General features: G+C 39.8%; 1 protein-coding gene across 1 annotated transcript; it reads left to right on the top strand.

Moving 5' to 3' along the window:
* Positions 1-831: 831 nt before the first annotated feature.
* Positions 832-22,937, top strand: vtg3 (vitellogenin 3, phosvitinless). The gene is made up of 27 exons (XM_039653628.2): positions 832-889; positions 1,102-1,122; positions 1,322-1,473; positions 1,617-1,868; positions 1,964-2,125; positions 2,220-2,368; positions 2,453-2,603; positions 2,689-2,846; positions 2,923-3,088; positions 3,172-3,297; positions 3,410-3,628; positions 11,115-11,332; positions 11,420-11,517; positions 13,775-13,896; positions 13,977-14,060; positions 14,145-14,261; positions 14,372-14,561; positions 14,651-14,738; positions 17,861-18,046; positions 18,137-18,272; positions 18,377-18,530; positions 18,628-18,734; positions 19,250-19,459; positions 19,543-19,688; positions 21,836-21,974; positions 22,088-22,168; positions 22,251-22,937. The coding sequence occupies exons 1-26, from the start codon at positions 850-852 to the stop codon at positions 22,163-22,165; spliced, it is 3,669 nt and encodes a 1,222-aa protein (XP_039509562.2). The 5' UTR covers positions 832-849; the 3' UTR covers positions 22,166-22,168; positions 22,251-22,937.
* The last annotated feature ends 954 nt before the right edge of the window (positions 22,938-23,891 follow it).

Raw genomic sequence — 23,891 nt, 5'->3', positions numbered from 1 at the left:
CTGTGATCACATTGACCTGTCTCACACCTTTGTCCCCTAGTTCTGTTTACTCAAACTATTTCTACAACACAAACCAGTGTGTTTCATTCTCACAGACTGGCATTTACAAAATAATTGTCCATTACATAAAATTTTCCATAAAGTAAATAAATAGGTTATAAATGTACTTAACATGCATACTATAAATGTGATGAAAATGACTACTTTGTGAAGGTTTTCTTTACAAAGTGAGATTGCCAATTATTTGTCTGGCTTGCATAATTACATTTACATTTCATTTTAGTAATTTAGTTATTTTGATACAGTCTCTGTTGACACTTCAGGGCTGTGTTGTGGTCATATCTAGGTGCAGATCCTTCATCATATCTGGATGGCCCGGATCCTGCTGACTAGTAAACATCTGGATAAACAGAGAGACAGAGAGACTAATATGTGGCATAGATGCCATGTTTCTTATGATGTAATAAGTACATCAGGTGTTTTGGGAAGTGTTCCCGGTTCCAGCTGACCAAATTTTTGCAGCCTAATAATAATTTTACATGATTTGAATTGAAATTGATAATGTGCTATGAGAATGCCAGGTTAAAGAGCTGCGTTTTAGTCTAGATTTAAACTGATAAAACTAGATTTGAAGTGTGCCTGATTTCCGAACAATCTAGGAAGACTGTTTCAGAGTTTAGGTCCTAAATATGAAAACTTTTTATCTGCAGATGATTACGATATTGTAGGACTGTATTATCAATACCACAGGGTCACTCTACCTCACTAACTGCATCAGATAAGTGAGTAGGAGGGAGTCAGAGCACCCTATAAAAGACGGTGTGACTGATACCACATCTGGACTAAATCATGTGGCAGTTGTATCTCTGTCTCCTGGTAGCCCTGGCTGGTGAGTACAAAAAAAAAAAAAAAAAAAAAATATATATATATATATATATATATATATATATATATATATATATATATATTAAGCCAGATTCAATGCAGAGTGTGGTAATGATACTGCATGTTTAACTATTATTTTGAAATTCATATTTTCCCATTAAACTTGTACTTTATTGTTTAAAGGAGAATAATAAAGTTTTTCTTTCCCTCCATTAGCCAGCGAGACTGACAATTATGGTAAGTAAACAAAATACTGTACAAAAACCTACAAAGATTGCCTCTTGATTCTAAGATATACTATATTATTGTTTGTATTATTATATGTGATGTATATGTCTATAAATAATTTATAAATGATAAATATTTTAACAACAAGTTTAAATATTGGGACTCTGATACATACTGTTTCATTATGTCTCAATGGCCAACATTTTAGAGCCTTTCTTGAACGCTAAAAAAACATATGAATATAAATATGAGGGAATGGTACGAGTGGGACAGGAAATGCCAGACCTGGCTGAGTCAGCGCTGAAGCTGAGGTGCACTTTTAAAATCATTGGTGAATCGCCACAAACATTTGTCCTTCAGGTACTAACACTTTTGCTCCAATTCCAGCAATATTTTTGAATCTATTCTAAACTATGTATGATATATTTATTCTTGACTCAGTGCATATTAATGATAACTATATAATGTCTAATCATTCTATAAAATGTGCTTTTCCTTTAAAGATTTCAAATGTAGACTTTGAAGACTTCAATGGCATCCCTGGGAAAAGTGTATTTAGCCCTTCCGAAAAGCTTACTAAGCGTCTATCTGCCGAGTTCAGCCAGCCAATCGTTTTTGAATTCTCCAAGGGACAAATTACTGACATTCGGACAGCACCTGGGGTCTCGAACGCAGTTGTAAATATTGTGAGGGGGATCCTTGGATTTCTGCAAGTCACAGTCAAAACCACACAAAGTTTTTATGAACTGGTGGAGGTACCGTATGAAATCTCCATGTTAATAGAACAAAACAGCCATTAATAAGAGAATGACCTCATGAAAATACAAAATGTATTTTATTATGTCTTTAGTTGGGAATTCATGGTGTATGTCAGAGCAGTTACATCGTTGAAGAGGACTCCAATGCCAAAGAGTTGATGGTGACCCAAATGGTTGATATCAAAAACTGTCAACAGCCAGCTGCTTTGTACCGCGGTATGGCTCACGCCCCTGAAGACAAACTTAGCAAACAGGTGTGTGTTTCCTTTAATTTCAGTTAAAATCTTAAAAAATAAAAAATCTGAACGTTCAACCTTGAACTGATCTGACTGCTGTTTGAATTTACAGAGGGGTGAGAGTGTTGTTTCCACAGTGAAACACTCATACACCGTGAAGTCCACAGCAGATGGCGGACTGATCACTAAAGCATCCTCTCAGGAGCGCCAATATTTCACTCCATTCAATGTAAAGGGAGGAAACTCTCGAATGTTGGCATTGTAAGTGCTTTATATAGTCATTAGCTAACCAATTGTTACAAGACTGCTGATTTTGCATGACATTTATTGTGTTCCCTTCTGCAGACGGAACATTGAGCTACTCAAAGTTTCAGACACAGCTGACAAAGTAATGACTGGACAGGTGCAAAGCAGAGGCAACTTAATGTACAAGACAGAGAAGAACCTTAAACCAATTCCTGTTGTGATGATCAACCTGAATGACCCAGTGCCAAAGGCAAATCTCCAAGATTATACACATAAATATTCAACCATATACTAGATTAACGCGTGAACATTTTTAATTGTTCTGTATTCCACAGATTTTAGATTTAATTAAGCGCTTAGCTCAGGCTAACATATATCACGTGGACAGCGCTAGCAGCACGGATGTTCTGAATCTAATCCAGTTGCTACGTGTGGCAACACTTGAAAATCTAGAGCAGATATGGAAGCAGGTCTCAGGAAATGATGAGCACAGGTATTTTCTTTACACCCCTCTAAATACTATACAATCCAAGAACTTCTTCCACAGACTCTTCTTTTTTGGTCTTCAGGAGGTGGTTCCTGGACATGGTTGTGGAGGCAACAGATGAGAGGATCCTCAAATTCCTTGAGACCAGATTCAAAGTAGGAGACATTACAGCGAATGAGGCTGGACAGGCACTTGTAGTGGCATTTAACCACTTGTCTGCTGACCCTGTGCCAGTGGCATTAGCTCAGGTGAGTCAGTGACCAAGAGAATTTTTTGTTACATTCATTAATGGCATTTTACTGGCCTTCTGATACTGTGTTCTGCTTTCCAGGAGTTCTTGACAATTCCTTTCAGTAAATCCCCAACTCTCCTGTGGAACACTGTGGTTTTGGCATATGGATCACTGTTATACAGATACTGTGTGTATACTGATCCCTGCCCCGTCACTGTGGTGCAGGTATATTTGTCTCCCACTTCTAATTTCATATTTTATAATCTGCTAGTTTATGTATTTCTTACATAACTCATTTCTCTGATATTTACCTTTTTTCATGTCCTTTGTTGTCCAGCCATTACTGGATATGGCTGCAAGTAGCCTTAGTAAAAACTCTGAGGAAGACATGGTCCTTGCACTAAAGGCCTTGGGAAATGCAGCTCATCCCTCCAGCATCAAGACTCTACTAAAGTTCCTTCCAGGCTACTCACCTGCAGCTGAAAAACTTCCAACCAGAGTACAGGGTGCTGCAGTCCAGGCATTCAGACTGCTTGCAAACAGGGACCCCCACAGTGTAAGTACTCAAGTCAAGTCACTTGTATTTTCATAGTGCTTTTAGATTGTTTCACAGGAGCTTTATAAACAAAAATAATGATTCAATGATGCAAATAAAGTTCGATTCTTCCTACAGCAGCTCTAAAAATAAAATAGTGTCATTGTTCAGTTACGGTCAGTTCAGTGTTGATTCAGTTTTGTTCAATAACTGTGTAAAGACTAAATATTATATTAGTTTAACTCTGTTGTAAAGAATCCCTGTATAAAACAGTAATGACTGTAGAAAAGGTGCAGTTTTTATTCCAAAAGTCTCAGTACAGACAAATAAATAATATTAAGTGTCCCCAACTAATCAAGCTAAAATTAGACAGTGACAAAGATAAATGTATTTAACAGAAGACAAAAAAAAACCTGAAATATCTCATTGATAACAGTATTCAGAAACTTGAAATTTAGCTCAGGTGCCTCACGTTTATATGGACCATGTCTACACTTTTATTAGAGTCCACCTGAAACATTTTGTTAGACATGATTTGAAAAGGAACCCACCTTTAAGGTCTGACAGCTGATGCACATCACAGCAAAAACCAAGCCACATTTCAAGTTTCTGAAAATGCTGGGCATTGAAGGTTCCCAAGAGCACAGTGGCCTACATAATTCTTAAAGGGGGGGTTGACTGCTTTTTTTCTTTGCATGATTGTGTTTATGGGGTGCAATATAACATGTATTCGTGATTTTTCTTTTTTTAAAAGTCTTATTTTTCATGAACTTCACCTTTATTGTCAGCCGCGCTCTCCTCTGTACTCGAACGAGCAGTTGACTTCCTGATTCTATGAAACCGCTCCCTCAGAAACACGTAGTGGGCTCAGATTGGTTAGTTTGGGCCGGTGTGTTGTGATTGGCTAAACTGTCGCTCACGTTGTCCGGAAGGTTAATGCCCATTACCTTTATCGGCGTAACGTGCATGTCATGAGCTCCGGTCCAGATGTAAATATGTGTCGAACTGCAGTATCAGTTTGAGGCAGAATCAGACCGAGAAAGCCGCGATGAAGAGAGTCAAGCAGAACCTCACCACACACGGCTCTTACTAAACGTTTCTGAATGATAATTTGCTACATTTTTTAACTTTATGCACATTTGTTTTACACAATAGCATCTGACTGGCAACAATAGCAACTGACTGGCTACTAATGTTAAACACAAACAGCGTTGGCACGTTTACGTTCTTGATCAAATCGAAAATAACGTCATAAAGAATATATACTAGAGCCCGACCGATAAAGGATTCTGAAGGCCGATACCGATACAAATATTTGTTGGTTTTAAAATCCGATATTCCGATATATCGGCCGATATTTTTTATTTAATTTTTTTCATGAACGCTCAACAAAACATAAACAGATTTCCCTAACATTAGGATTATGTTTTAATTAAAATAATATGATAATTCATTTTAAAAATAAACTTGTTTCTTTTATTGTCGCTACAGAACAGAAGAGGAACCAAAGCTCATTAATTAATTAACAAAGCTCATTAAATTCCATTGATGATAGTGGCATCAGCTAGCTTTGTGGTTAGCTTGAATGTGTTGCGCGTTATAAACGAGTGTTGCCAACAGGCCAGTGATGGTATAGAGTGCCCTCTGGTGGACAAACTTATACAACTCCAACACTCCAACATGACTTGGTTGAAGCGTGTTTCATCCATTTTTATTTATTTTTTTAAATATTCATTTATCGGCCATTATAACTGCCGATGCCGATAGTTAGAATATATAGAAATGCCTAATATCGGCCGATAATATCGGCCTGCCGATATACCGGTCTGGCTCTAATATATACATAAAAAATACCTTTAAAACGTTAGTACTTATACAAAATTCAGGTTCATAATGTTTGTACGCTTTTGTCGTAGACACAAAATAGCATAACTAGCCTAGTGGCTATAAAGCCAGCGCTGGCATTTGATAAAACTAGAACACAAGGCTACGTCTGAAATTATACATGCAAATACATTTATAATGATTAAGTCTTAGCCTACTTACAGGTTGTGGCCTAACAACTGCTGCTTCTGGTTTTAAAGTTGAAACTCCTTCATGTTTTAGTAACAGTTTCTTGTTGAATCCGGCATTGAATTCGTGGAGATTCTTGAAGCTGTCTCTCGTAAAATGCGCAGCACAGAGAGCTAGATAACGATCGTCATTTTCAGGAAAATAATCAAACATAAATTGTATCCATTGTTGACGAAGTACAGCGTCTGTGGGAAGCTCGAACACATAAGACCTGACAGCTGGGTGAACATAACACACTCTACGAGCCGCAGAAATACGGCCATGCCCTTTTTTGCGTTTTCCGGAGGGAGAGGTTGATGTAAATGTACGGGTTAGTGATGTCTAAAACCCAGCTGTAGTCCTAATCGAGTTGTTTTTGTAGGCATTAAACTTCCTGATTTTTAAAAGACGATATCTCTGCTTACATTGAACTTTCAGCGCTGCAACTTTGCAGATACTAATAATAATAAACTTTATTAAAGACTCACCGGTCCAGATAAAAAAGACAGACAAATAAGACAATACACACAATAAAATACATACTTCAAAGGAGACAACTATACCAATGCTTCCATAACTTAGACACATACCGTGTAGTGCTAAATTTGATATTGGTCAAAGCCACAATTATATAATTCTCTGAGTTATTCAACCGACATATAAATTTGTACATGAAATTTCTCAATGTGGCTTGCAGGGTATTAACACCTGCCGCCACAAACATCTCACTGGCGCTACACCAGCGTGGTCTTCTCAGCAGAATTCTCAAAGCATCATTGTAAGCTACCTGAATTTTATGCAAGCTGGCTTTGCTGAAACTAGACCACAAGTGGGCAGTGTAGAGAGGAGTGCAGTAAGCTCTGAACAAAGCAACTTTCACTCTATCTGTGCATCCACCAAACTTGCGAGCCAAACTATTCGCCTGAGCATATAAAGAGCGGCATTGCCTATAAACGTCAAGGTCATCCTTCAACTGGTCTGTAATAAAATGCCCAAGATACTTATATTTGCTCAAAACTATCAAGGAATTACCTGCCAATTTAAAAGTAGGAAACATTTGACATTTATCATCCTTAGTTCTGCAAATCATCACCGCACTCTTGTCTGTATTAAATTTCATGTCATGAGCAATTCCATATTCAGAGCAAACATTAAGAAGCTGTTGAAGGCCAGCACTGCTAGGACTGAAGACAACAAGATCATCCGCGTACATGATATGATTCACTAAGGTGTTACCTATCATACACCCAGTGTTACACAGATTCAAGCAGACAGAGAGCTCATCAACATACATATTAAAAAGAAAAGGGGAGAGAATTCCACCTTGTCTGACCCCGTTCCTGACCCCAAAAGGGGCAGAAACACAGTGACCCCATTTTATTTTAAGATACTGTTCATGCACCAACAGCAACATTACAATGAACTTAAATTACAATTAAATTTTACTATTTAAAATGAAAAAAGTGAAATCGCAATCAACCCCCCCCCCCCCCCGCCCCCCTTAAGAGAAGAGAAGAGAAAGTGTTAGTGCTACTAAATCAAGTGCTACCGAAAAAGATACTCCTTCAGCTGTTTCTTTAAAGTGGCTACTGACTCAGAAGCTCTGGTTGAGTTAGGCAGATCATTCCACCAGCAGGGAACAGTCATGGTAAAGGTCCGAGTAAGAGATTTTGTGCCTCTTTGAGATGGTACCACAAGACGACATTCGCTAGCAGAGCGTAAGTTTCTTTATGGAACATAAGTCTGAAGTAATGAGTTTAGGTAAGAGGGAGCAGTGGCAGTGGTTGTTCGACTACTCTGGCTGCAGCATTCAGGATCAATTGTAGAGGTTTGTCAGAGCAAGCTGGAAGACCAGCCAGGAGAGCATTACAATAGTCCAGTCTGGATAAAACAAGTGCTTGGTCAAGGAGTTGTGTAGCAAGCTCTGTAAGGAAGGGCCTGATCCTCCTGATGTTGTGCAAGGCAAATCTGCAGGACTTGGCAGTTCTAGCAATGTGGTCTGTGAATTTCAACTGATCATCAATTCTAGCTGACCTTGATGGAGTTATGGATGATGAGCCTAGCTTAATGGAGAAGTTGTGATGAAGTGTTGGGTTGGCCGGGATCACAAGTAGCTCTGTCTTTGCAAGGTTTAGTTGAAGGTGGTGGTCCTTCATCCAGCCAGAAATGCGTGTCAGGCAGCCTGAGATAAGAGCTACTGTTGGATCGTCAGGCTGGAATGAGAGGTAGAGTTGCATGTCATCAGCAATGATAGGAAAAGCCATGCTTCTGAATCACAGAACCTAGTGATGTCATGTAGATGGAGAACAGGAGTGGTCCAAGCACTGAGCCCTGAGGCACCCTAGTAGCTAGATGTTGGATCTCAGATGCCACACCTCTCCACGACACCCTAAAAGACCTACCTGAGAGGTAAGACTCGAACTATTGGAGTGCAGTTCCCGAGATGCCCTTCATATTTAGGATTGACAGGAGGATCTGGTGGTTAACTGTGTCAAAAGCAGACAGATCCAGCAGGATGAGGACTGAGGATTTGGAAGCTGCTCTTGCCAGTCTCAGAGCTTCAATTACTGAGAGCAGGGCAGTCTCAGTTGAGTGTCTGCTTTTGAAACCAGACTGATTGTTGTCCAAGTGGTTGTTCTGTGTAAGAAAGAAGGAGATCTGGTTGAAAATAACTCTTTCAAGTGTTTTCGCGACTAATGGAAGAAGAGATACCCGTCTGTAACTTTTTTAGATGTGCTGGATTTAGGTTGGGTTTCTTAAGCAGTGGGGTTACTCGAGCCTGCTTAAAAGCTGTGGGAAAGGTACCAGTGTGAAGAGAGGTGTTTATGATGTGTGTGAGTGTGGGTACAACTTGTTGTGATAGTAAGCCATTTTAGCAGTAAAGAGGGAGCGGCGTGGGCGGGCCTGGAGGAATAAGATAAGGTCCAATTGGTTACCTGATTTGTGAGTAGCCACAGTAGATACTCGTTTGAGGTTGAATGATGCAAGCAGGGTGTGGAAATTGGCAGCCTAAGGTTTTTCTAGGTGTATGTTGAAGTCGCCAAGAATTACAAGAGGAGTACCATCTTCAGGGAAGGATGAGAGTAGCACGTCAAGCTCCTCCAAGAAACTGCCAAGTTTACCTGGGGGACGATATACAACTATACGAAATGGATTTTAATAGGACTAGTGATGGTAATTGAATGTGATTTAAATGAGCTGTTGTCAAATGGAGGTGCTAAAGTAACAAATTTCCAGTCATTTGAGATGAGCAGACCAGTACCACCACCCCTTCCGGTCAGACAGGGGGTGTGTGAGAAAGTGAAGTTAGTGGAGAGGGCAGCAGGTGTGACAATGTCCTCTGCTCTGATCCACGTCTCAGTCAGGGCCAATAGACTGAGACCTGAATGACTTGAAAAATTGTAATGAAATCAGCTTTGTTAACAGCGGACTGGCAGTTCCAGAGACCAATAGTAAAAGAGAATAAAGTATTAGAAGACAGCGGAAGGGTACGAAGATTGTTAGGATTGTACCGCCTCTGACGTGTGACATTTGATTTACGTATGTGAGTAATAGTAGGGATTTGAAAACACATAGTGTAAAGGAGCTCACAAACAGAAAGATGTGATGAAAAGTTGTAGAAGAGAAAGGAAAACAACAATAAATAAACAAGAGAATGTAATACTCAAGTGCCTTGTCGGTGTCCTTGCTCGGTGGAGTCGCTGGTCTTTACACTCTTTGGTCATTGATCTGTTCAGTCGCATTGTTGGCTCGTTGCTATTTTGAGGAAACTAAAATAGACTGCACCACTGACCAACAAAAACCTGGTCTAAAGGGCTTTTAAAGGAAATATGAGATGAGACTCTGGTTGGTTTATTTCACGTTACGCTCATTAAAGAGAATGGGGACAACCCTTTTAGACAACATTTGAAGAGTTCAGATGCAAAAGCCTCTAAATGCCATTTGAAATTTTCTTCTTTAATGATGATTTAAGTTCAGTAATTTCACTTAAATAACAATTAATAGGTAATTATCATTGCCATTTAAGTAAAATTACTGAACTTAAATATACAAGTTTGATAAAAATCATCATTAAAGAAGAAAATTTCAAATGGCATTTAGAGGTTTTTGCATCTGAACTCTTCATTTTTCCTTTCGTTAAACAAACAAAAGTGGATTCAGACATGTCTAAAGTACACTTGCACTGTGCGCTTTAGACCATCCCCTTAGATCGTAAAAATAGGACTCGGACTGTGAGAAACACCTTTCTATGGTTTAATGAAAATCAGTTCCAGGCAAAATGTCTGGATGAAACCAGGCACCACTCATAAGCTATGGAATAGCATCCTACCGGTGATGCATTGGTGTGGGTGTGTTTCTCAGCGGCAGGGTCTGCACACTGGTCAAGGCAAAAGAATAGCTGAATGCAGATAAATGCCGAGCTATTAATTCACCTTCAGAAAAAGCTCTTTTCGTTTCAGTAATTATTTTTTTTATATCATCTCTTTTAGTTAATTGAAATGTCTAGCCACTGGAGAAGATATGTATTGCCTAATACCTGATTTATATTCATTAATCTGAGATTTAAATTGTTGTGATTATTTTCCCATATGTATCTTTTGGCAAGGACACTTTAGCAAATAGATCACATTGCGAGTATTGATAAAAGCATTCATTTCAAAGCATTTTTTTGTCATTGGACATATTTCTTAAATTGTATCCAATTCAAGCATGCGGCACAACTTCTGCATGGGAAAAAAGCCTTGTATAAAAGCAAACGTTTTTCTAACAACATCTGAATTTGTCATCACATCTGATAGATTACATGATCTCTTAAAGGTAGATAATATTAAAATGTATCATTAAATTATTCATAAGATGATAGTGTGCCAATTTTATATGTCAATGTGCAATTTAAAGAGTTTTTATATTCACTTTAACTAGTAATTGTCCTTAAGTTGCCCAGCCACTGCGCAGATCAGAACCCAGTCAAACATCTCTGGAGATACCTGAAAATTCCTGCCCACATATAAGCCCCATTCAACCTCACATAGCTTAACTCTTTCCCTGCCATTGACAAGATTTTCTGTCATTTATGATTAAATGCTTTCCAGCCACTGATGACTTCCGGCAATCCATGTTTTGACTATTATATGGTAGGGGGCGCTGTTACATATCTTCTGAAACAGTACAGCATCTCTGGATTCAAAAATAAATGGAGAACTAAGTCTGAGTAAATCAGAAGGATCAGATAGAAGTTGTTTATGCACAAGTAAGCTAATGTGATAACCAAACATTCAACAGCATATATATCAAAACTGCCAAACGTTACCCAGAAAAAAAATTTGATCCCACAAGGAGGCATAGTACTGTGCAAGCTTTGAGGGTGTTGATGGACACAGGTCTCCACTAGCTAGGAACCCTTTCAGCAGATGCAGACCATATCTCTACGTGACTATGTCTTGTATGTTTGCAGGTACAGGACATTGTCTTGAACCTATTTGTACAAAAAACTCTTCCTGCTGAAATCCGCATGCTGGCCTGCATGGTGCTTCTAGAGACCAAGCCCTCCATAGCTCTGATCTCAGTGATAACTGAGGTCCTCTTGGAGGAGAATGACCTGCAGGTTGCCAGCTTCTCCTACTCTCTGCTCAAAGGAATTGCCATGTCCCGCACCCCTGATAATCAAAATCTGTAAGCATGCTGAATTGTCTAAAGTGTTATGCTCAACTCCTTTCAAAGCATCTGAATTGTCCTCATTCCTTTGCTTCTTCTAAACAGATCTACTGCCTGTAACATTGCCATGAAGATTCTTACCCGCAGACTTGGCCACCTGAGTTATCGCTATAGCAAGAGCATGCATTTTGACTGGTTCCATGGTGGGTTTACAACTCTTCCCCCAAAGTTTCACAGACAAGGTTTAACCCTAGCAATATTTTAGTGCCATTGTTTTGTCTCAAGATGCACACTAGTAATGTTTTTTTTTCTATGGCATGTTTAAAAAAGTTACTTAAATGTCATAATTTAATTAAGGCCTAAACCTGACTTAATCTAAGCCCTGTCTGTGAAACGAATCGGTTATCTAACATACCTCGGTTCTCTCTAGATGAGGGAACGAGTATTGGGTAAGTTTAGCTTAGGCTACGGAAAACCTTCATCATCATCTTCTCGAGATATTGAAGCCAACAAATTATCCTTAAATTTGAGCCGTGCGTATGTTTGTAAGCATGGGCGCTCGTGAGCTGGCACGGGACTCACGTTCATAAACTGGCCGGCATGAGGCACTTCATGACGTGTGCTTAATACCACTGGCGAATTGCATGTTAGCGCTTGCTAGTAGGCACGCGAGCGATTGCGAGTGCGATATTCTCTGGTGCGAAAACTGTGTGTTTTGCCTCGGAGCCACAGGTTCAGAAGACACAAGCTTTACTTAGCGCGAGCAGATAAGACAGCTTCACAGTTTTGTGTGTCGGCGTGTTATATAACAGGCTCAGCGCTGCCATATTGACATAACCAGCTCGAACTAAAAGGAGCTGAGAAATGTTTGAGAAATTGGAGATTAGTCCGGCCTCTACGAGACTAACACACTATTTCCTCATTTCGCCGGTGATGCTTGGGAGCGGGGTAGCTTTCTTGTAATGTAAAGAAAGCTAGCCGCAGTTAGAACAATTGTCAGCGGCGCGTACCCATTCAGCACGAGGGCAATGCGGCTCGTGAGCTGTAACTTCGCGTCAATGAGAGGGGGAGGGTGAGGCTTGAGGGAGGGAATCTGGCGAGCGCGTCGCAGCGGCCAGGGGCTCCAGAGGCCTTTGAGAACGGCGCTTTCTGCATGGCCATACAAAGGGTGGAGAGACAGCTTCGTCGTGGAATGCTTCGAGTCAAGGCCGCAGGGTCATCATTCAGCTCCTCGCAGTGCTAACATCCTCCCGGTGAGAGGGGAAGAGCACGTCTCCTTTAAAAAGACGTCCCGTGGTCTTTTAGATGCTTAGTTTTAGCAATAATAAAAGGATACGTCGTTGGATAGTGTAGCTTGCTTCGGAAAGCTGAAGATGGCGAAGACGGCCGGCTTCCTCAGTCACTGTCCTAGCACTGTTTTGACAGCGACACAGCTTCTCAAGATCCAGCAATGCGTGCTGAAGAGATGAAAACCAGAGAAACAGCCTCCGAGCCCTGCTTATATACGCTAAGCCACGCCCATTCTGCCGGGCTAGGAGGTGCTGAGGGCGCGAGCACCCTCGATTGGACGTGACGTCACATTGGGCTCGCTGGTAGGCTGCGCAGTTTCCGCAGAGCAGCCTATGAACACCGCCCAGAAAATTTTTTGGACGGGAAGTTCGGTCTGGACTCTATCCATTGAGGAGTAATTATGATCGGTTCAGAAATCATCGGGCCAATCAAATTGCTAGGGCGGGCTTTATACGATGATTGACAGGTGGTCTTCAGTAACGTAATCCTCACGTCATCAAAGTGCGCTTGTCAAAGATGACTGCAGCTGGAGAATTGAGAACAAACAAAGAACTGCAATCAAGGCATTTGTCGATCGGAAAGATATTTTTGGTGTCCTTCCTACATGATTCGGGAAAAGTGTAACTCATCAGCTGGCTCTGACGGTCGTTAAGAAGATGGAATGTAATGAAAAGCCTGTGGTCGTTGTGGTTTCTCCTTTGGTGGCACTCATCGAGAAGTAAGTAAAAGAAGTAGCACTCGTTATTTAACTTCTAAAATAAATAAAGTAGGCTACGTTCTGTATTTGAAAACTGCGCTATGCAAAGGACTTGACTTATGCGTTGCTCTGATTGGTTGGTAGGTCTACCGACTATCCAATTGAGTGCAGAGGTTTTTGTTTTTTTTTTGTCCTGGTTCGGTTACGACACACCTCATAATCAAAGCCCAATGGAGGAGTTTCAGACTCATATTCTTTCTTGAATATGAGTATGACGAAGTCAGGCTACCCCCCTGCTGCACTGCGTTGAAAATGAATACAAAATTAAGGATAATTTTTTGGCTTCAATATCTCGAGAAGAAACGCAATACGAGAGAACCTCTCGTATGAGAACCAGGCCTTTAATTGATAACTTTGTAGAACAGCCTTTTGTGGTGCTGGGGATGGTCTGATGCTGTTTCTTGTCTCCTCAGATGACTTTTTGTTTGGGACATCCACTGATGTTTACATGCTGAAAAATGAAAGTCCCATACCCTCAAAACTTATGATAAAGGGGAAAATTCATTTCATTGGTAGAATAATGCAACTTCTTGAGGTAATCAAACCAAATCTATAAAATTCAGTGTAATCTGATGTATACAATATATTCATATTAAATATTTTGAATGTTTTCAGCTCGGTGTTCACACAGATGGAATCCAAGAGCTATTTGCAGGAAAATTCCCTCAAATCACAGATTTTGCCTCTATAATGAAAATTGTGAGAATTTTCAGTCTCAGGATTTATTAAATGTCTAACTTATGTCAAGCATTATGTTAATGGTTATGCTCTGATCATTTAAAGCTCACTGACTGGCAAAACCTACCGAAAGACAGACTTCTGACGGCATATATACGCCTGTTTGGACAGGAGGCCTTTTTAATGGATGTAAGCGGAGAATCCATTCAGAGCATCATTAAGGTATTTCACCATCTGCATTTTGTAACAGGAGTTAGAGACCTATTTTTCTTGGTGATTCTTAATTTGTGTAAATATAATCGAAACATGAAGCATTCTTTTCTGCTCCTCAGTCACTTAGTCCTTCTGCAGGGAAGGAGAGTAAAGTTTGGGAAAAGATTCAGGATGTTCAAAGAGGGACTTCCTGGCACTGGACCAAGCCTCACCTTGTCTATGAAGCTCGATTCATACAGCCAACTTGTCTGGGTCTCCCAGTTGAAATCAGCAAATATTATTCCATGGTAAATGGTTTTACAATGAAAGGTGATTATTGTCAGTTTTCCATTAGACTTCTGTTAATACTGGAAAATATGGAGCTAAATACAAAATATTAACACATTCTATGTCTACAGCTAAAGCTGAAATTAATCCTCCTCCCAAGGAACATCTGGGTGAGCTGCTAAGCTCAGACATTTCTCTGCATACAGATGGCTTTGTTGGGTAATTATAAAATGTTTTCAGCTGTGATTCTTTAAAGGTGCACTCAGTAGTTCTGGGTTTATGTTAGGCAGGCTGATGTGACAGTTATCTTAAACTTGGACACTGACACCCAGTGGTGTGGATGTAGCAACATCAAGCAATTGCTTCCTTTTGGTGGAAATCAACGCTAAGTTGTTGATGCTATGGGGACGAGTCCTCATGGAACCTGGTGTAACTTCACACCAATACCCGTGCCCGAGTGTATAAATAGGGTTCCTGCAAACACGTAATTAACTTAATTGTTTTCAGGAAGCCACTTGTATGAGAAAGAAATGGCAAGACCAAAAGCAGACAATTTAAAATTTATATTTTATAATGCCAGGTGATGAACACAATGTGTGTGTGTTTTTTGTCTGGGCGTGGAGCATGCACATTCAGTACTCCAGGGTGCTGGATGTACTCAATGTGGCCAGTTTCCACTAAGAAAGCTTTGCTTCCATTTTTGCTGTCTTTGCGAGCGATGGTAGTCAAGTCTCAGCACATCAGTTTGGTGGCCGTAATCATGGGAATCACCCATGGAGCTAGTGAAGGAGCTTGAAAGGGGGTTCCCTCTTTCTCTGTTGCTCTAATGGCTGATTTGGGATCCCGCTCTGTGGCTTATTCCGGATTGATTGAGAGAATGCTCGCCTCAAGTTAAGATAAACTAGAGATGGAAGCAGATATCTTATCTACATCTCCTCATATCCTAGCCTATCCTAGCATATGATGACCTTATGGAGTTTATGACTTTAGCTACCACCAGATTAAGGCGAGGCTGGTCTGGTCTGAAACAGAAAATCACTTGTGGTTGTCTAGATGAGGGATTCCTGTCAGGTCAGCTCTGGTGAGCCTTCCTTTGCTCCCGGATCTGCACACTGAGGTTTCGGATGCGATATGCAAGGCCGACTGCAAATTACAAAATTTAAACACCTGACACAGGTGTTAAAATTTTGTAATTTGCAGTCGGCCTTGCACATGGCATCCGCAGCCGCAGCAACACCGCTGGGATTGCTTCATATGAGGCCACTTCAGCTCTGGCTTTGAGATCGAGTCCTGAGGTGCACGGCAACAAGGCACGCTCCGAGTACTAGTAACTCCGACCTGCCGTCAGACCGTCACCTCGTGGACAAACCTCAGCTTTCTACGGGCCGGGGTGCCCTTGTTGTCTCAACAGATGCCTCCACCACGGGTTGGGGTGCCATGTGCAATGGACATGCTGCCCCCCCCAGCAGCTTTGTCGATTGCAATTGCTTAGAGTTTCTGTCAGTACATCTCACTCTGCACCGTTGCTCAAGAACCAGCACGTACTAGGCCTATCAGTCAATACCGGGACATTGGCCTTTATAAACCGACAAGGTGGTCTGTTCCCACCATATGTCGCAACTCGCCAGCCACCTCCTCCTATGGAGTCAGAAGCATCTGAGGTCGCTTCGAGCCATTTAAATCCCAAGAGACCTGAACTGTGCAGCCCATGAGCTTCAGCCTTTTCCTGGAGAATGGAGAATCAATCCCCAGTCGGTTTAGCATCAGTTCGGGGATGCGCAGGTAGACCTGTTTGCCTCCAACGACTCATCCCATTGTGACCTGTTTTACTCCCTGACGAGGGTACACTCGGCACGTACGCACTGGCACACAGCTAGCCACGGGGTCTCTGTGGCAGTGGCGGCGCACAACTCATCAAAGAACCCTGGGTCTGTCCTACCCTTGTGCATGTTTCTGAGTATCTGGGCCTGGTAGACCTCTTGAATGGCCATAGCATGCAGAGAAGCAGCGCCTGTCCATCTCTGTAAGACTTTGCCACCAATGTGGCTTTGGATGGGTGCTTAGGCTCGCCACGAGAAAAACTGCTGAGAAAAAGGACACAGTTGCATCACAACAGAGCGTTCAACCGGGGGGAGCCCAGTGTACCCACGGGCATCTGCTTCATCGAGGGGAGGATAGGCGGGTGAGATCAGTGAGCGGTTGCGGGAAGAAATGGGGTTCTTTCAGGACTTCGAGATCTCATTGTGCATGTCCATGAAGAAAGGTATTTGGGACACCCAAAAACCAATCGTCCAGGTACAAGCGCTGCGGACAGGGTGGAGGGGTCTGCCCGGGAAAGCATGGCCGTCATCTCGGGATCAGGCTCGGCGAACGACTGCACACCCGTAGGTGGCAGCGCTGCAGAGTCTTCACTCAATGAATCTTGCCCACCTTGTGATGAAGCGACAGACATTGTATCCTCCTCTGTAGCGCCACCCTGGCCACCAGCCGTAGTACTAGCTCTAGATATAGAGGAAGTAGATTGGGGTGTGGATGAGGGGACTCTCACTCTTGCAAGATCATTAAGTCTCGACCGTAGTGAGTCATTCATCATTGATCAATGCCCAAACACACTAGAAAGCATTCATGCTCACAAGTCGGACACAAGTCTACTGCAACCAGAAGTGCATGGGCGAGGCATTCTTAAATAGACATGCCATGTACAAGCTCTTTTATGAGAGGAAGTGTCACACCAACACCGGGGAATCTTGCTTGTTTGTAAAGCTGACATTTTAGAAGAGGCTTGTGGAGTGAAGAAAAAACTTAGCTCTGAAGCAAAAACATATCTGCACATTGTCGGCATCCTCCTTTTATACCAATGAGGTGGGGCAGACTTGCTCCATGCAAATTCTGCAGACCCATGACATTCCTTTGCATTGGCTCGTTTTGTAATATGGTACTCAAAGTGGGTAGGCTTTCTAAGTGAAACCCCATTTGTCGTCATCCGATGTAACTCGGAGTGACAACGAAAGGGCACGAGGGTTACATCCGTAACCGGACATTTCTGGTCAGTGTGTATGATTTGAAACATCCCCAAAGTGCTTTTCATTTCTTTGATTAAAATATGTTTTAATTAGGGAAAGGTTACTGGATCACTAGGCATGTTAAAATTTAAATTGAATGACTTTCTTTCTTTTGCAAAATAATATCCTATGCACTTTGTGAAGAATATTATAGCCCCTCTTTTCTGTTGTTAAATTCACATAAGGGTGACTAAATAATAAAAAAAATATTGGGGGGTGAATTATTTCTTTATTTTTCATTGTTTCTCTGCTTAAAGTTGACTTTCCTCCTGTCTTCAGAGTGACAAAGGATCATTTTGTCTTCCATGGAATCAACACAGATCTTTTCCAGTGTGGTGTTGAGTTGAAGAGTAAGACAATAAATAACCTGCCATGGGCATTTGACTTGAAAATAAACGTGAAAGAGCAAAAGTATGAAATGAACTTGACTCCGAAGAAAACAGCCACCGAGTTATTTTCAGTCAAGTACGTTTCCCAACATTTCTACCGCACCATTGTATTATTCAATAAAGTGCTACCAAATATCCTAACGATTTCTTCCTCTTCATCAAACAGTTCTAATGTGTTTGCTGTTTTGAGAAACATCGAAGATCCATCCTTTTCCAAAATTTCTCCCATGATGCCTGAGACAAACTACCGGCAGGGTTTGCCACTGGCCACATCAATTTTACCAACTTCAAGGGATGAACAGGTATAGCAGCCCTCTAGAACTAGACTAACACAGAACACTAAATAAAAATGATGTTTAGCGTATCCTGTGGTCTAAGCAACTGTATTTTTCTATGGTCGACTGAGGACACTGAGATGAAATTCAGGCAATGTGCTGAGGCCACGATTTATGGAACTGCGATCTGTATGGAGGCAGAAGCCAAACGATCACATTACCTTCATGAATATCCTTTATATTACTTCTTGGGACATACCCGCTTTTCATATCAACTAGAACCAGGTACCAGTACCTTGCATTAATTAATTATTGATATAATGCAAAAGTAATATTTAAGGACTCCATTAAATAGCTTGTTGCTGTTTTTTTTTTTCCAAAGCAAAGGGTGAAAATCCCATTGAAAAAATTCAGATTCAGGTCACTGCAGGCAGAAAACACTCTCCAAGGGTCAGAGAAATGATGGATCTCAGCCGCAGAGTATTCGAGGTACTGTTTTAGTGGCTGAATCAATCCCAGTAGTGAACTGAGAATAAATGTGCAGCCATTTTATTTTACATTTTCCTCTATGTACAACACAAGAGATGAGAACACCTGTGGAGAACACAATCTATTCAGTTCCTTCCCTGCATGTTGTGTATACTTGGACAGACAGATGAAAGACTTGCTTACAATTGTACACACTGTAAATGTGCTGCATGATATACACTGTGTGAAAGTTTTCATTCAGTCCACCCTGAGAATTATATTGTAAAACTGCTGGTAAATGAATTTAAGTTTCAGTTATTCCAAAGAATCCAGATGAAATCCTTATTTGTGGTAAAAAAAAAAAAAAACTAAACAAAACAAAACAAAACAAAACAAAAAATTGAAAAGAAATTTGACTGTAAGACTATGATTAATGTTAACAGTTTAATATTCTAACTATATCTACTGTAGAGAGTAACTATCTAGGGATTGCTTAGTCAGCTTATTTAAGCTCTGCCATTTTCTTCATGTTGTAGGCTCTTGATTCCACTCCAGAGCCTGTAGTCACAGTAAAAGCACTTGGTCTAAGTCCATCGGCAAAACCGCTGGGCTATGAAGGTGTAGCCTTTTATCTGCCAACAGCCCAAAGAGACGATCTTGAAATGATTGTCTCTGAAGTTGGTGAACTAGCAAACTGGAAAGTATGTGCCAATGCAAACGTAGATAAGACTCATTCATCAGTAAAGGTAAAGTACTTTTTTATCATGCAACTTATTCTCATTAGTTTCCATATCTCACTGCCTCACTGATTTTTGTCCTGTGTTTTTAGGCCCATCTGAAATGGGGTGCAGAGTGTCAGACATATGATGTATCTATGAGGGTGTCCTCAGAGTGCCAGCCGGAGTCTAAACCTTCCATATACACCAAGATCAACTGGGGAGCCCTGCCCTCGGTGTTCACAATAATTGGTCAAAGGTGAATGTCCTGAAATATCAATGCACAGCTTGAGATTACTATATTATGGAGCGAATCATATGCCAAAATTAAACAAACAAATCCAGCATTTTGCAAACATACTTGATCTGCTTTACAAAGGAAAACTCAACTCGCAAACAAACAGAACGCAATTTGTAAAAACAGGTCAATTTGAGCGAAAATGCAGTGGAGTAACCAATATTGTATTTTACAAATATAAATAAAGGATCCTTGATAATATTTCATAAATAAATACAAACCATCCTACAAATTCACTGCCTTTGAACAAATACCAAATCTAGTGCATACAAATGCATATCTGTCTGTTATGATTGTGAGACACTTTTTTATGAGATCTTTTGGCTCAATTTTCTTACAAATGTGTCAAGGCAGATTTTCTCACAAATTAGTAACTTCTTCTTCTAAGACAGTATGGCACAAAAAATATGGGGTTAATTTAGGTCTAGTCTCCCGGGAGACGCACTGATTTGAAACGTGCTTGCCTTTGCCTATCCTGCTGAGGGAAAAGTTTTTGTCTTACTTTATCTATAATAAAAATCTTGAGGTTTTCCTTTGCTAAAGTTTGTTTACGTATCTAGACAGAAATGCACATTAGCACTAAGTAACACTTCTCTCCAGGGCTGGCGCCAAGGGCATTCATGAGTTACTGTGGTAAAGTTAGGTTCGGTATTCACATTCAATTGTTTTCCCTTTACACTGTTCTATGATCAGCAGTCTCACAAAGATATCAATAGCAGGATTCGTTTTAACAGTATGTAACCATTGTATATCGACATGAATATGAATTCAAAATCACCTACGTGCGTTATAGCTGCATATTTATACCTGAGAATCCTTTGACGCATTTCCACAGGGCAATTCCACCAACTGCGGTAAACATAGCATATCATTTATTATTTAAAAGTACTTTTACCTAAAAAAAAGACATTTTCCAAAGCTTGTAGAAGGTTACTATTGGTAAGACTGACATACTACAGTGAAATTGTGCCAGTACCTCCCCTCATGTATTTATAGTACACAATTATTTTTATATTTTTATTTGTATAAAGGTGACTATTTTTTTGGTGACTTGGCTTACTGGTGAGATGATGCATTTTTCATCAGTGTGTATAATAAAGGTTGTGAAATTATTACCAAATATAGCATTAACTCGACTTGAGTGCAGCAAGGATATTGCACAGCATTAAGATAATTTGTTAATGGTCATAAAGTGTGAGATAAGATGCAAGTACCATAGCTAAACATTTCATAATTGACAGCTGTTTTAAGACAGAAATGTTAATTGGCCGAAAAAAAAATAGACAAAATAATAAAATGTTGGCTAATTTCACAATTTTTTATTGAAAATAGGCCAATACAATGTACATAACATTCATGTGTGAAGTTCACTCTCTCTGGGAATCTAAGCTGAAAGCTCTGCCAGCATGTTGCTTTTTACATTTTTTCTGAAAAATGGTTAAATTAGTAATTATGCCTACACTGAACGAGTCTGTCATTCTCATAGTCTCATATCTGTGTAAAATCACAGATTTAATTACCATGTGGCATTTTGTCCTCAACAATTTTAAAGGCCCAGTGGTCTTGTAATAAACATTTTGCAAAAGAAAACCTCAAGGTGTTTATTATAAATAATAATAATAAAAAAAACATATTTTAGCGCCATCTACTGTTTTAGAAGAGGAAGTTACTCATCCGCATTTGTGAAAAAATCTGCCTGGACACATTTGTGAGAAAATCGAGCCGAGAGATCTCACAATCATAACAGATACGCATTTGTATGCACTAGATGTGGTATTTGTTTAAAGGTTACGTGCAATTTATTGGATGGTTTGTGTTTATTTGTGATATATTATCACAAATACAAGGATCAATTATTTATTTGTAAAAGACAATATTGGTTACTCCACTGCATTTTCACTGAAATTGACCTTTGTTTTTGCAAATTGCTTTCTGTTTGTTTGCGAGTCGAGTTTTCCTTTACAAAGCAGATCGAGTTTGTTTCAGCAAAATGCTGAATTTGTTTGTTTAATTTTGGCACATAATTAGCTCCATATTTATATATTATAAGATTTCAAATCTCATGCCTTTAATATGTATTTTTCCATTTTCACATAAATTTCCCTCAGAATTCAAGAGTATGTGCCTGGCATATCTTACATTCTGGGTTTCTACCAGAAATATGAGAAAAATCCAGAAAACCAGGCAGCTGTCACTGTTGTAGCACTCTCGCCAGAGACCTTTGACTTGAGAGTGAAAATTCCAGAGGTTGCTGTCATATAAAACATTCCATATGTTTCAATTTAAAATATATCTTATTGCCTTTCTGCTTCTGTAGGCTGAATTATTATTATTATTTTTTTTTACTTTGCCCTCTCTAGCGAACTTACAAAAAGACACTTCCCTCACCAATCGAACTTGTGGGGTTTGAAGCTGTGAACCTCACCATGTCCACCTAACAGGTTAATTTATAAACTAAAGATAATAAAATCTGTTCTTGTGTATTTGTGCAAATTCAGCATCTTAATACTTTTCACTTCACAGGCTGATGTCGAAGAGGACTTCTGGGATACCATATTCACAACATGGAAAATGGACATTTGATTTGGATATTCAAATATATATGCTAAAATTAATACTTTAGAATTATGCAACAATAAATACAGCATGCAGTAAGACTATCTAATAAAAAGGTACTAGTATCTAATGAATAAGTACTAATGAACAAGTACTAGTATCTAAAGAATAAGCACTAGTAGCTAATGAATAAGTACTAGTACTTAATGGATTAGATACTAGTATCTAAAAAATAAGTACTAGTAGCATGAAAATAGAGACTAGTAGGTTAAAATGATTAAATTTTAAAACGGCTTGCCATAGTGAGTTCATCATTATATTCTAGCCTAGAGTGGGTTATATTTACCTGTAGAGCATCAGCGACCTCTCCTCCCAGGTTCCAGGGATATCTTAGCTAAAGGATGAAGAAGGATGCTTGTGATTAGCTCAAGGATGGGATTCAAAACTTATAAAACGTTATGTGCTGTATGTTTTACATGCGTGTACATGCAAATGTATAGTGGCACTGTGGCAGTCTCCTTGCTAGTTACAATTACACATGGAAGTGTGCTATTGCTGTTTTGCATGCAACTGTTGATTTTGATGATGATATCAATGCAAACAAACTGTATTAGTCAGCTTAGTCAATATTTTAATTAAAGTGCAATTAACATGCTTGTGCAAATTCTACATTTTTCATTTTACTTCCCATATGGAATAGGTACCTGTAATTAATATACCAATTGAATATTGTAAGGACATATATGCTGCATTTTTTTAAAGTGAACTAATACTTTAAGAGGTATAAAACACAGTGCAGATTACCAATCAGTATAAAGCTGCACTTTACTCATGCTCTTGCTCTTATCTTGTCCTAAGTGGAGCCCTATGCCTAGAGTCAATATATAATTTGTCATACATCATCAACATTAGATGAAACACAATATTTAAAACTACACACATTCTATTCTGCACATTCTATTCTACAAGATACAGTTAAATATTTTACATATCAACCGTTTTTATTTTAAATTCTACATCACCAAATTTCATTTTCATTTGTGACAATTTCTCTAAACCTTATCACAGTACTAAGCATGTGCTTAACCTACAAACATAAAACTTTCCTTAAAGGTGCATAGTGCAATTCTCTGAGTTTTTGCAGAACTATGCCCCTCTGGCAACAAGCGAAACTGCAAAATTATCCAGCTTACACTAAAGCATTACACATTTTACGGATCATCATTTGTTGTCATATATTGGCCGTATCAGACATTAGAGACTATATCTTACCGTTTTATCAAGAAAAAAATGCAACTGAGGATCATGTTTGAGCCCTAGAACAGACCGGACATCTCTCCATTTGTTGAAAGCCTTCCCGATGTTGACTCTCATCTTATTCCGATGCCTGTCTGACTCCAATTTTGCCCTTTTGGTGGCACTAGACAAAAGTTTTATTTTCTTTATCTTACGTGGAGTTTGTGTTAGGGTTTGGAATGGACTACAAGCCGATCTCTTTGAATCCATCTTCTACTTTTGTCGCTCGAGTTGTCTTTGCTGATATGGAGAATGGTGGCGAATACACAAACCTGCCAGACATATTAGCCAGGTTATGAACGCGCATGACGT

Source organism: Pimephales promelas, chromosome 21 (genome assembly GCF_988280905.1).
Source record: "Pimephales promelas chromosome 21, fPimPro1.hap1.1, whole genome shotgun sequence".
Classification (NCBI taxonomy): Eukaryota; Metazoa; Chordata; class Actinopteri; order Cypriniformes; family Leuciscidae; genus Pimephales; species Pimephales promelas.
This window is presented reverse-complemented; position numbering and strand designations above follow the sequence as displayed.

What these genes read in the sequence shown, in the direction of transcription:
- vtg3 (XM_039653628.2), top strand. Translation starts at nt 850, where the DNA reads ATGTGGCAGTTGTATCTCTGTCTCCTGGTAGCCCTGGCTG. An exon ending in ACCCCTGATAATCAAAATCT is followed by an intron (nt 11,333 to 11,419) that starts GTAAGCATGCTG and finishes TCTTCTAAACAG; the next exon opens with ATCTACTGCCTGTAACATTG. An exon ending in ACCGAGTTATTTTCAGTCAA is followed by an intron (nt 18,047 to 18,136) that starts GTACGTTTCCCA and finishes TTCATCAAACAG; the next exon opens with TTCTAATGTGTTTGCTGTTT.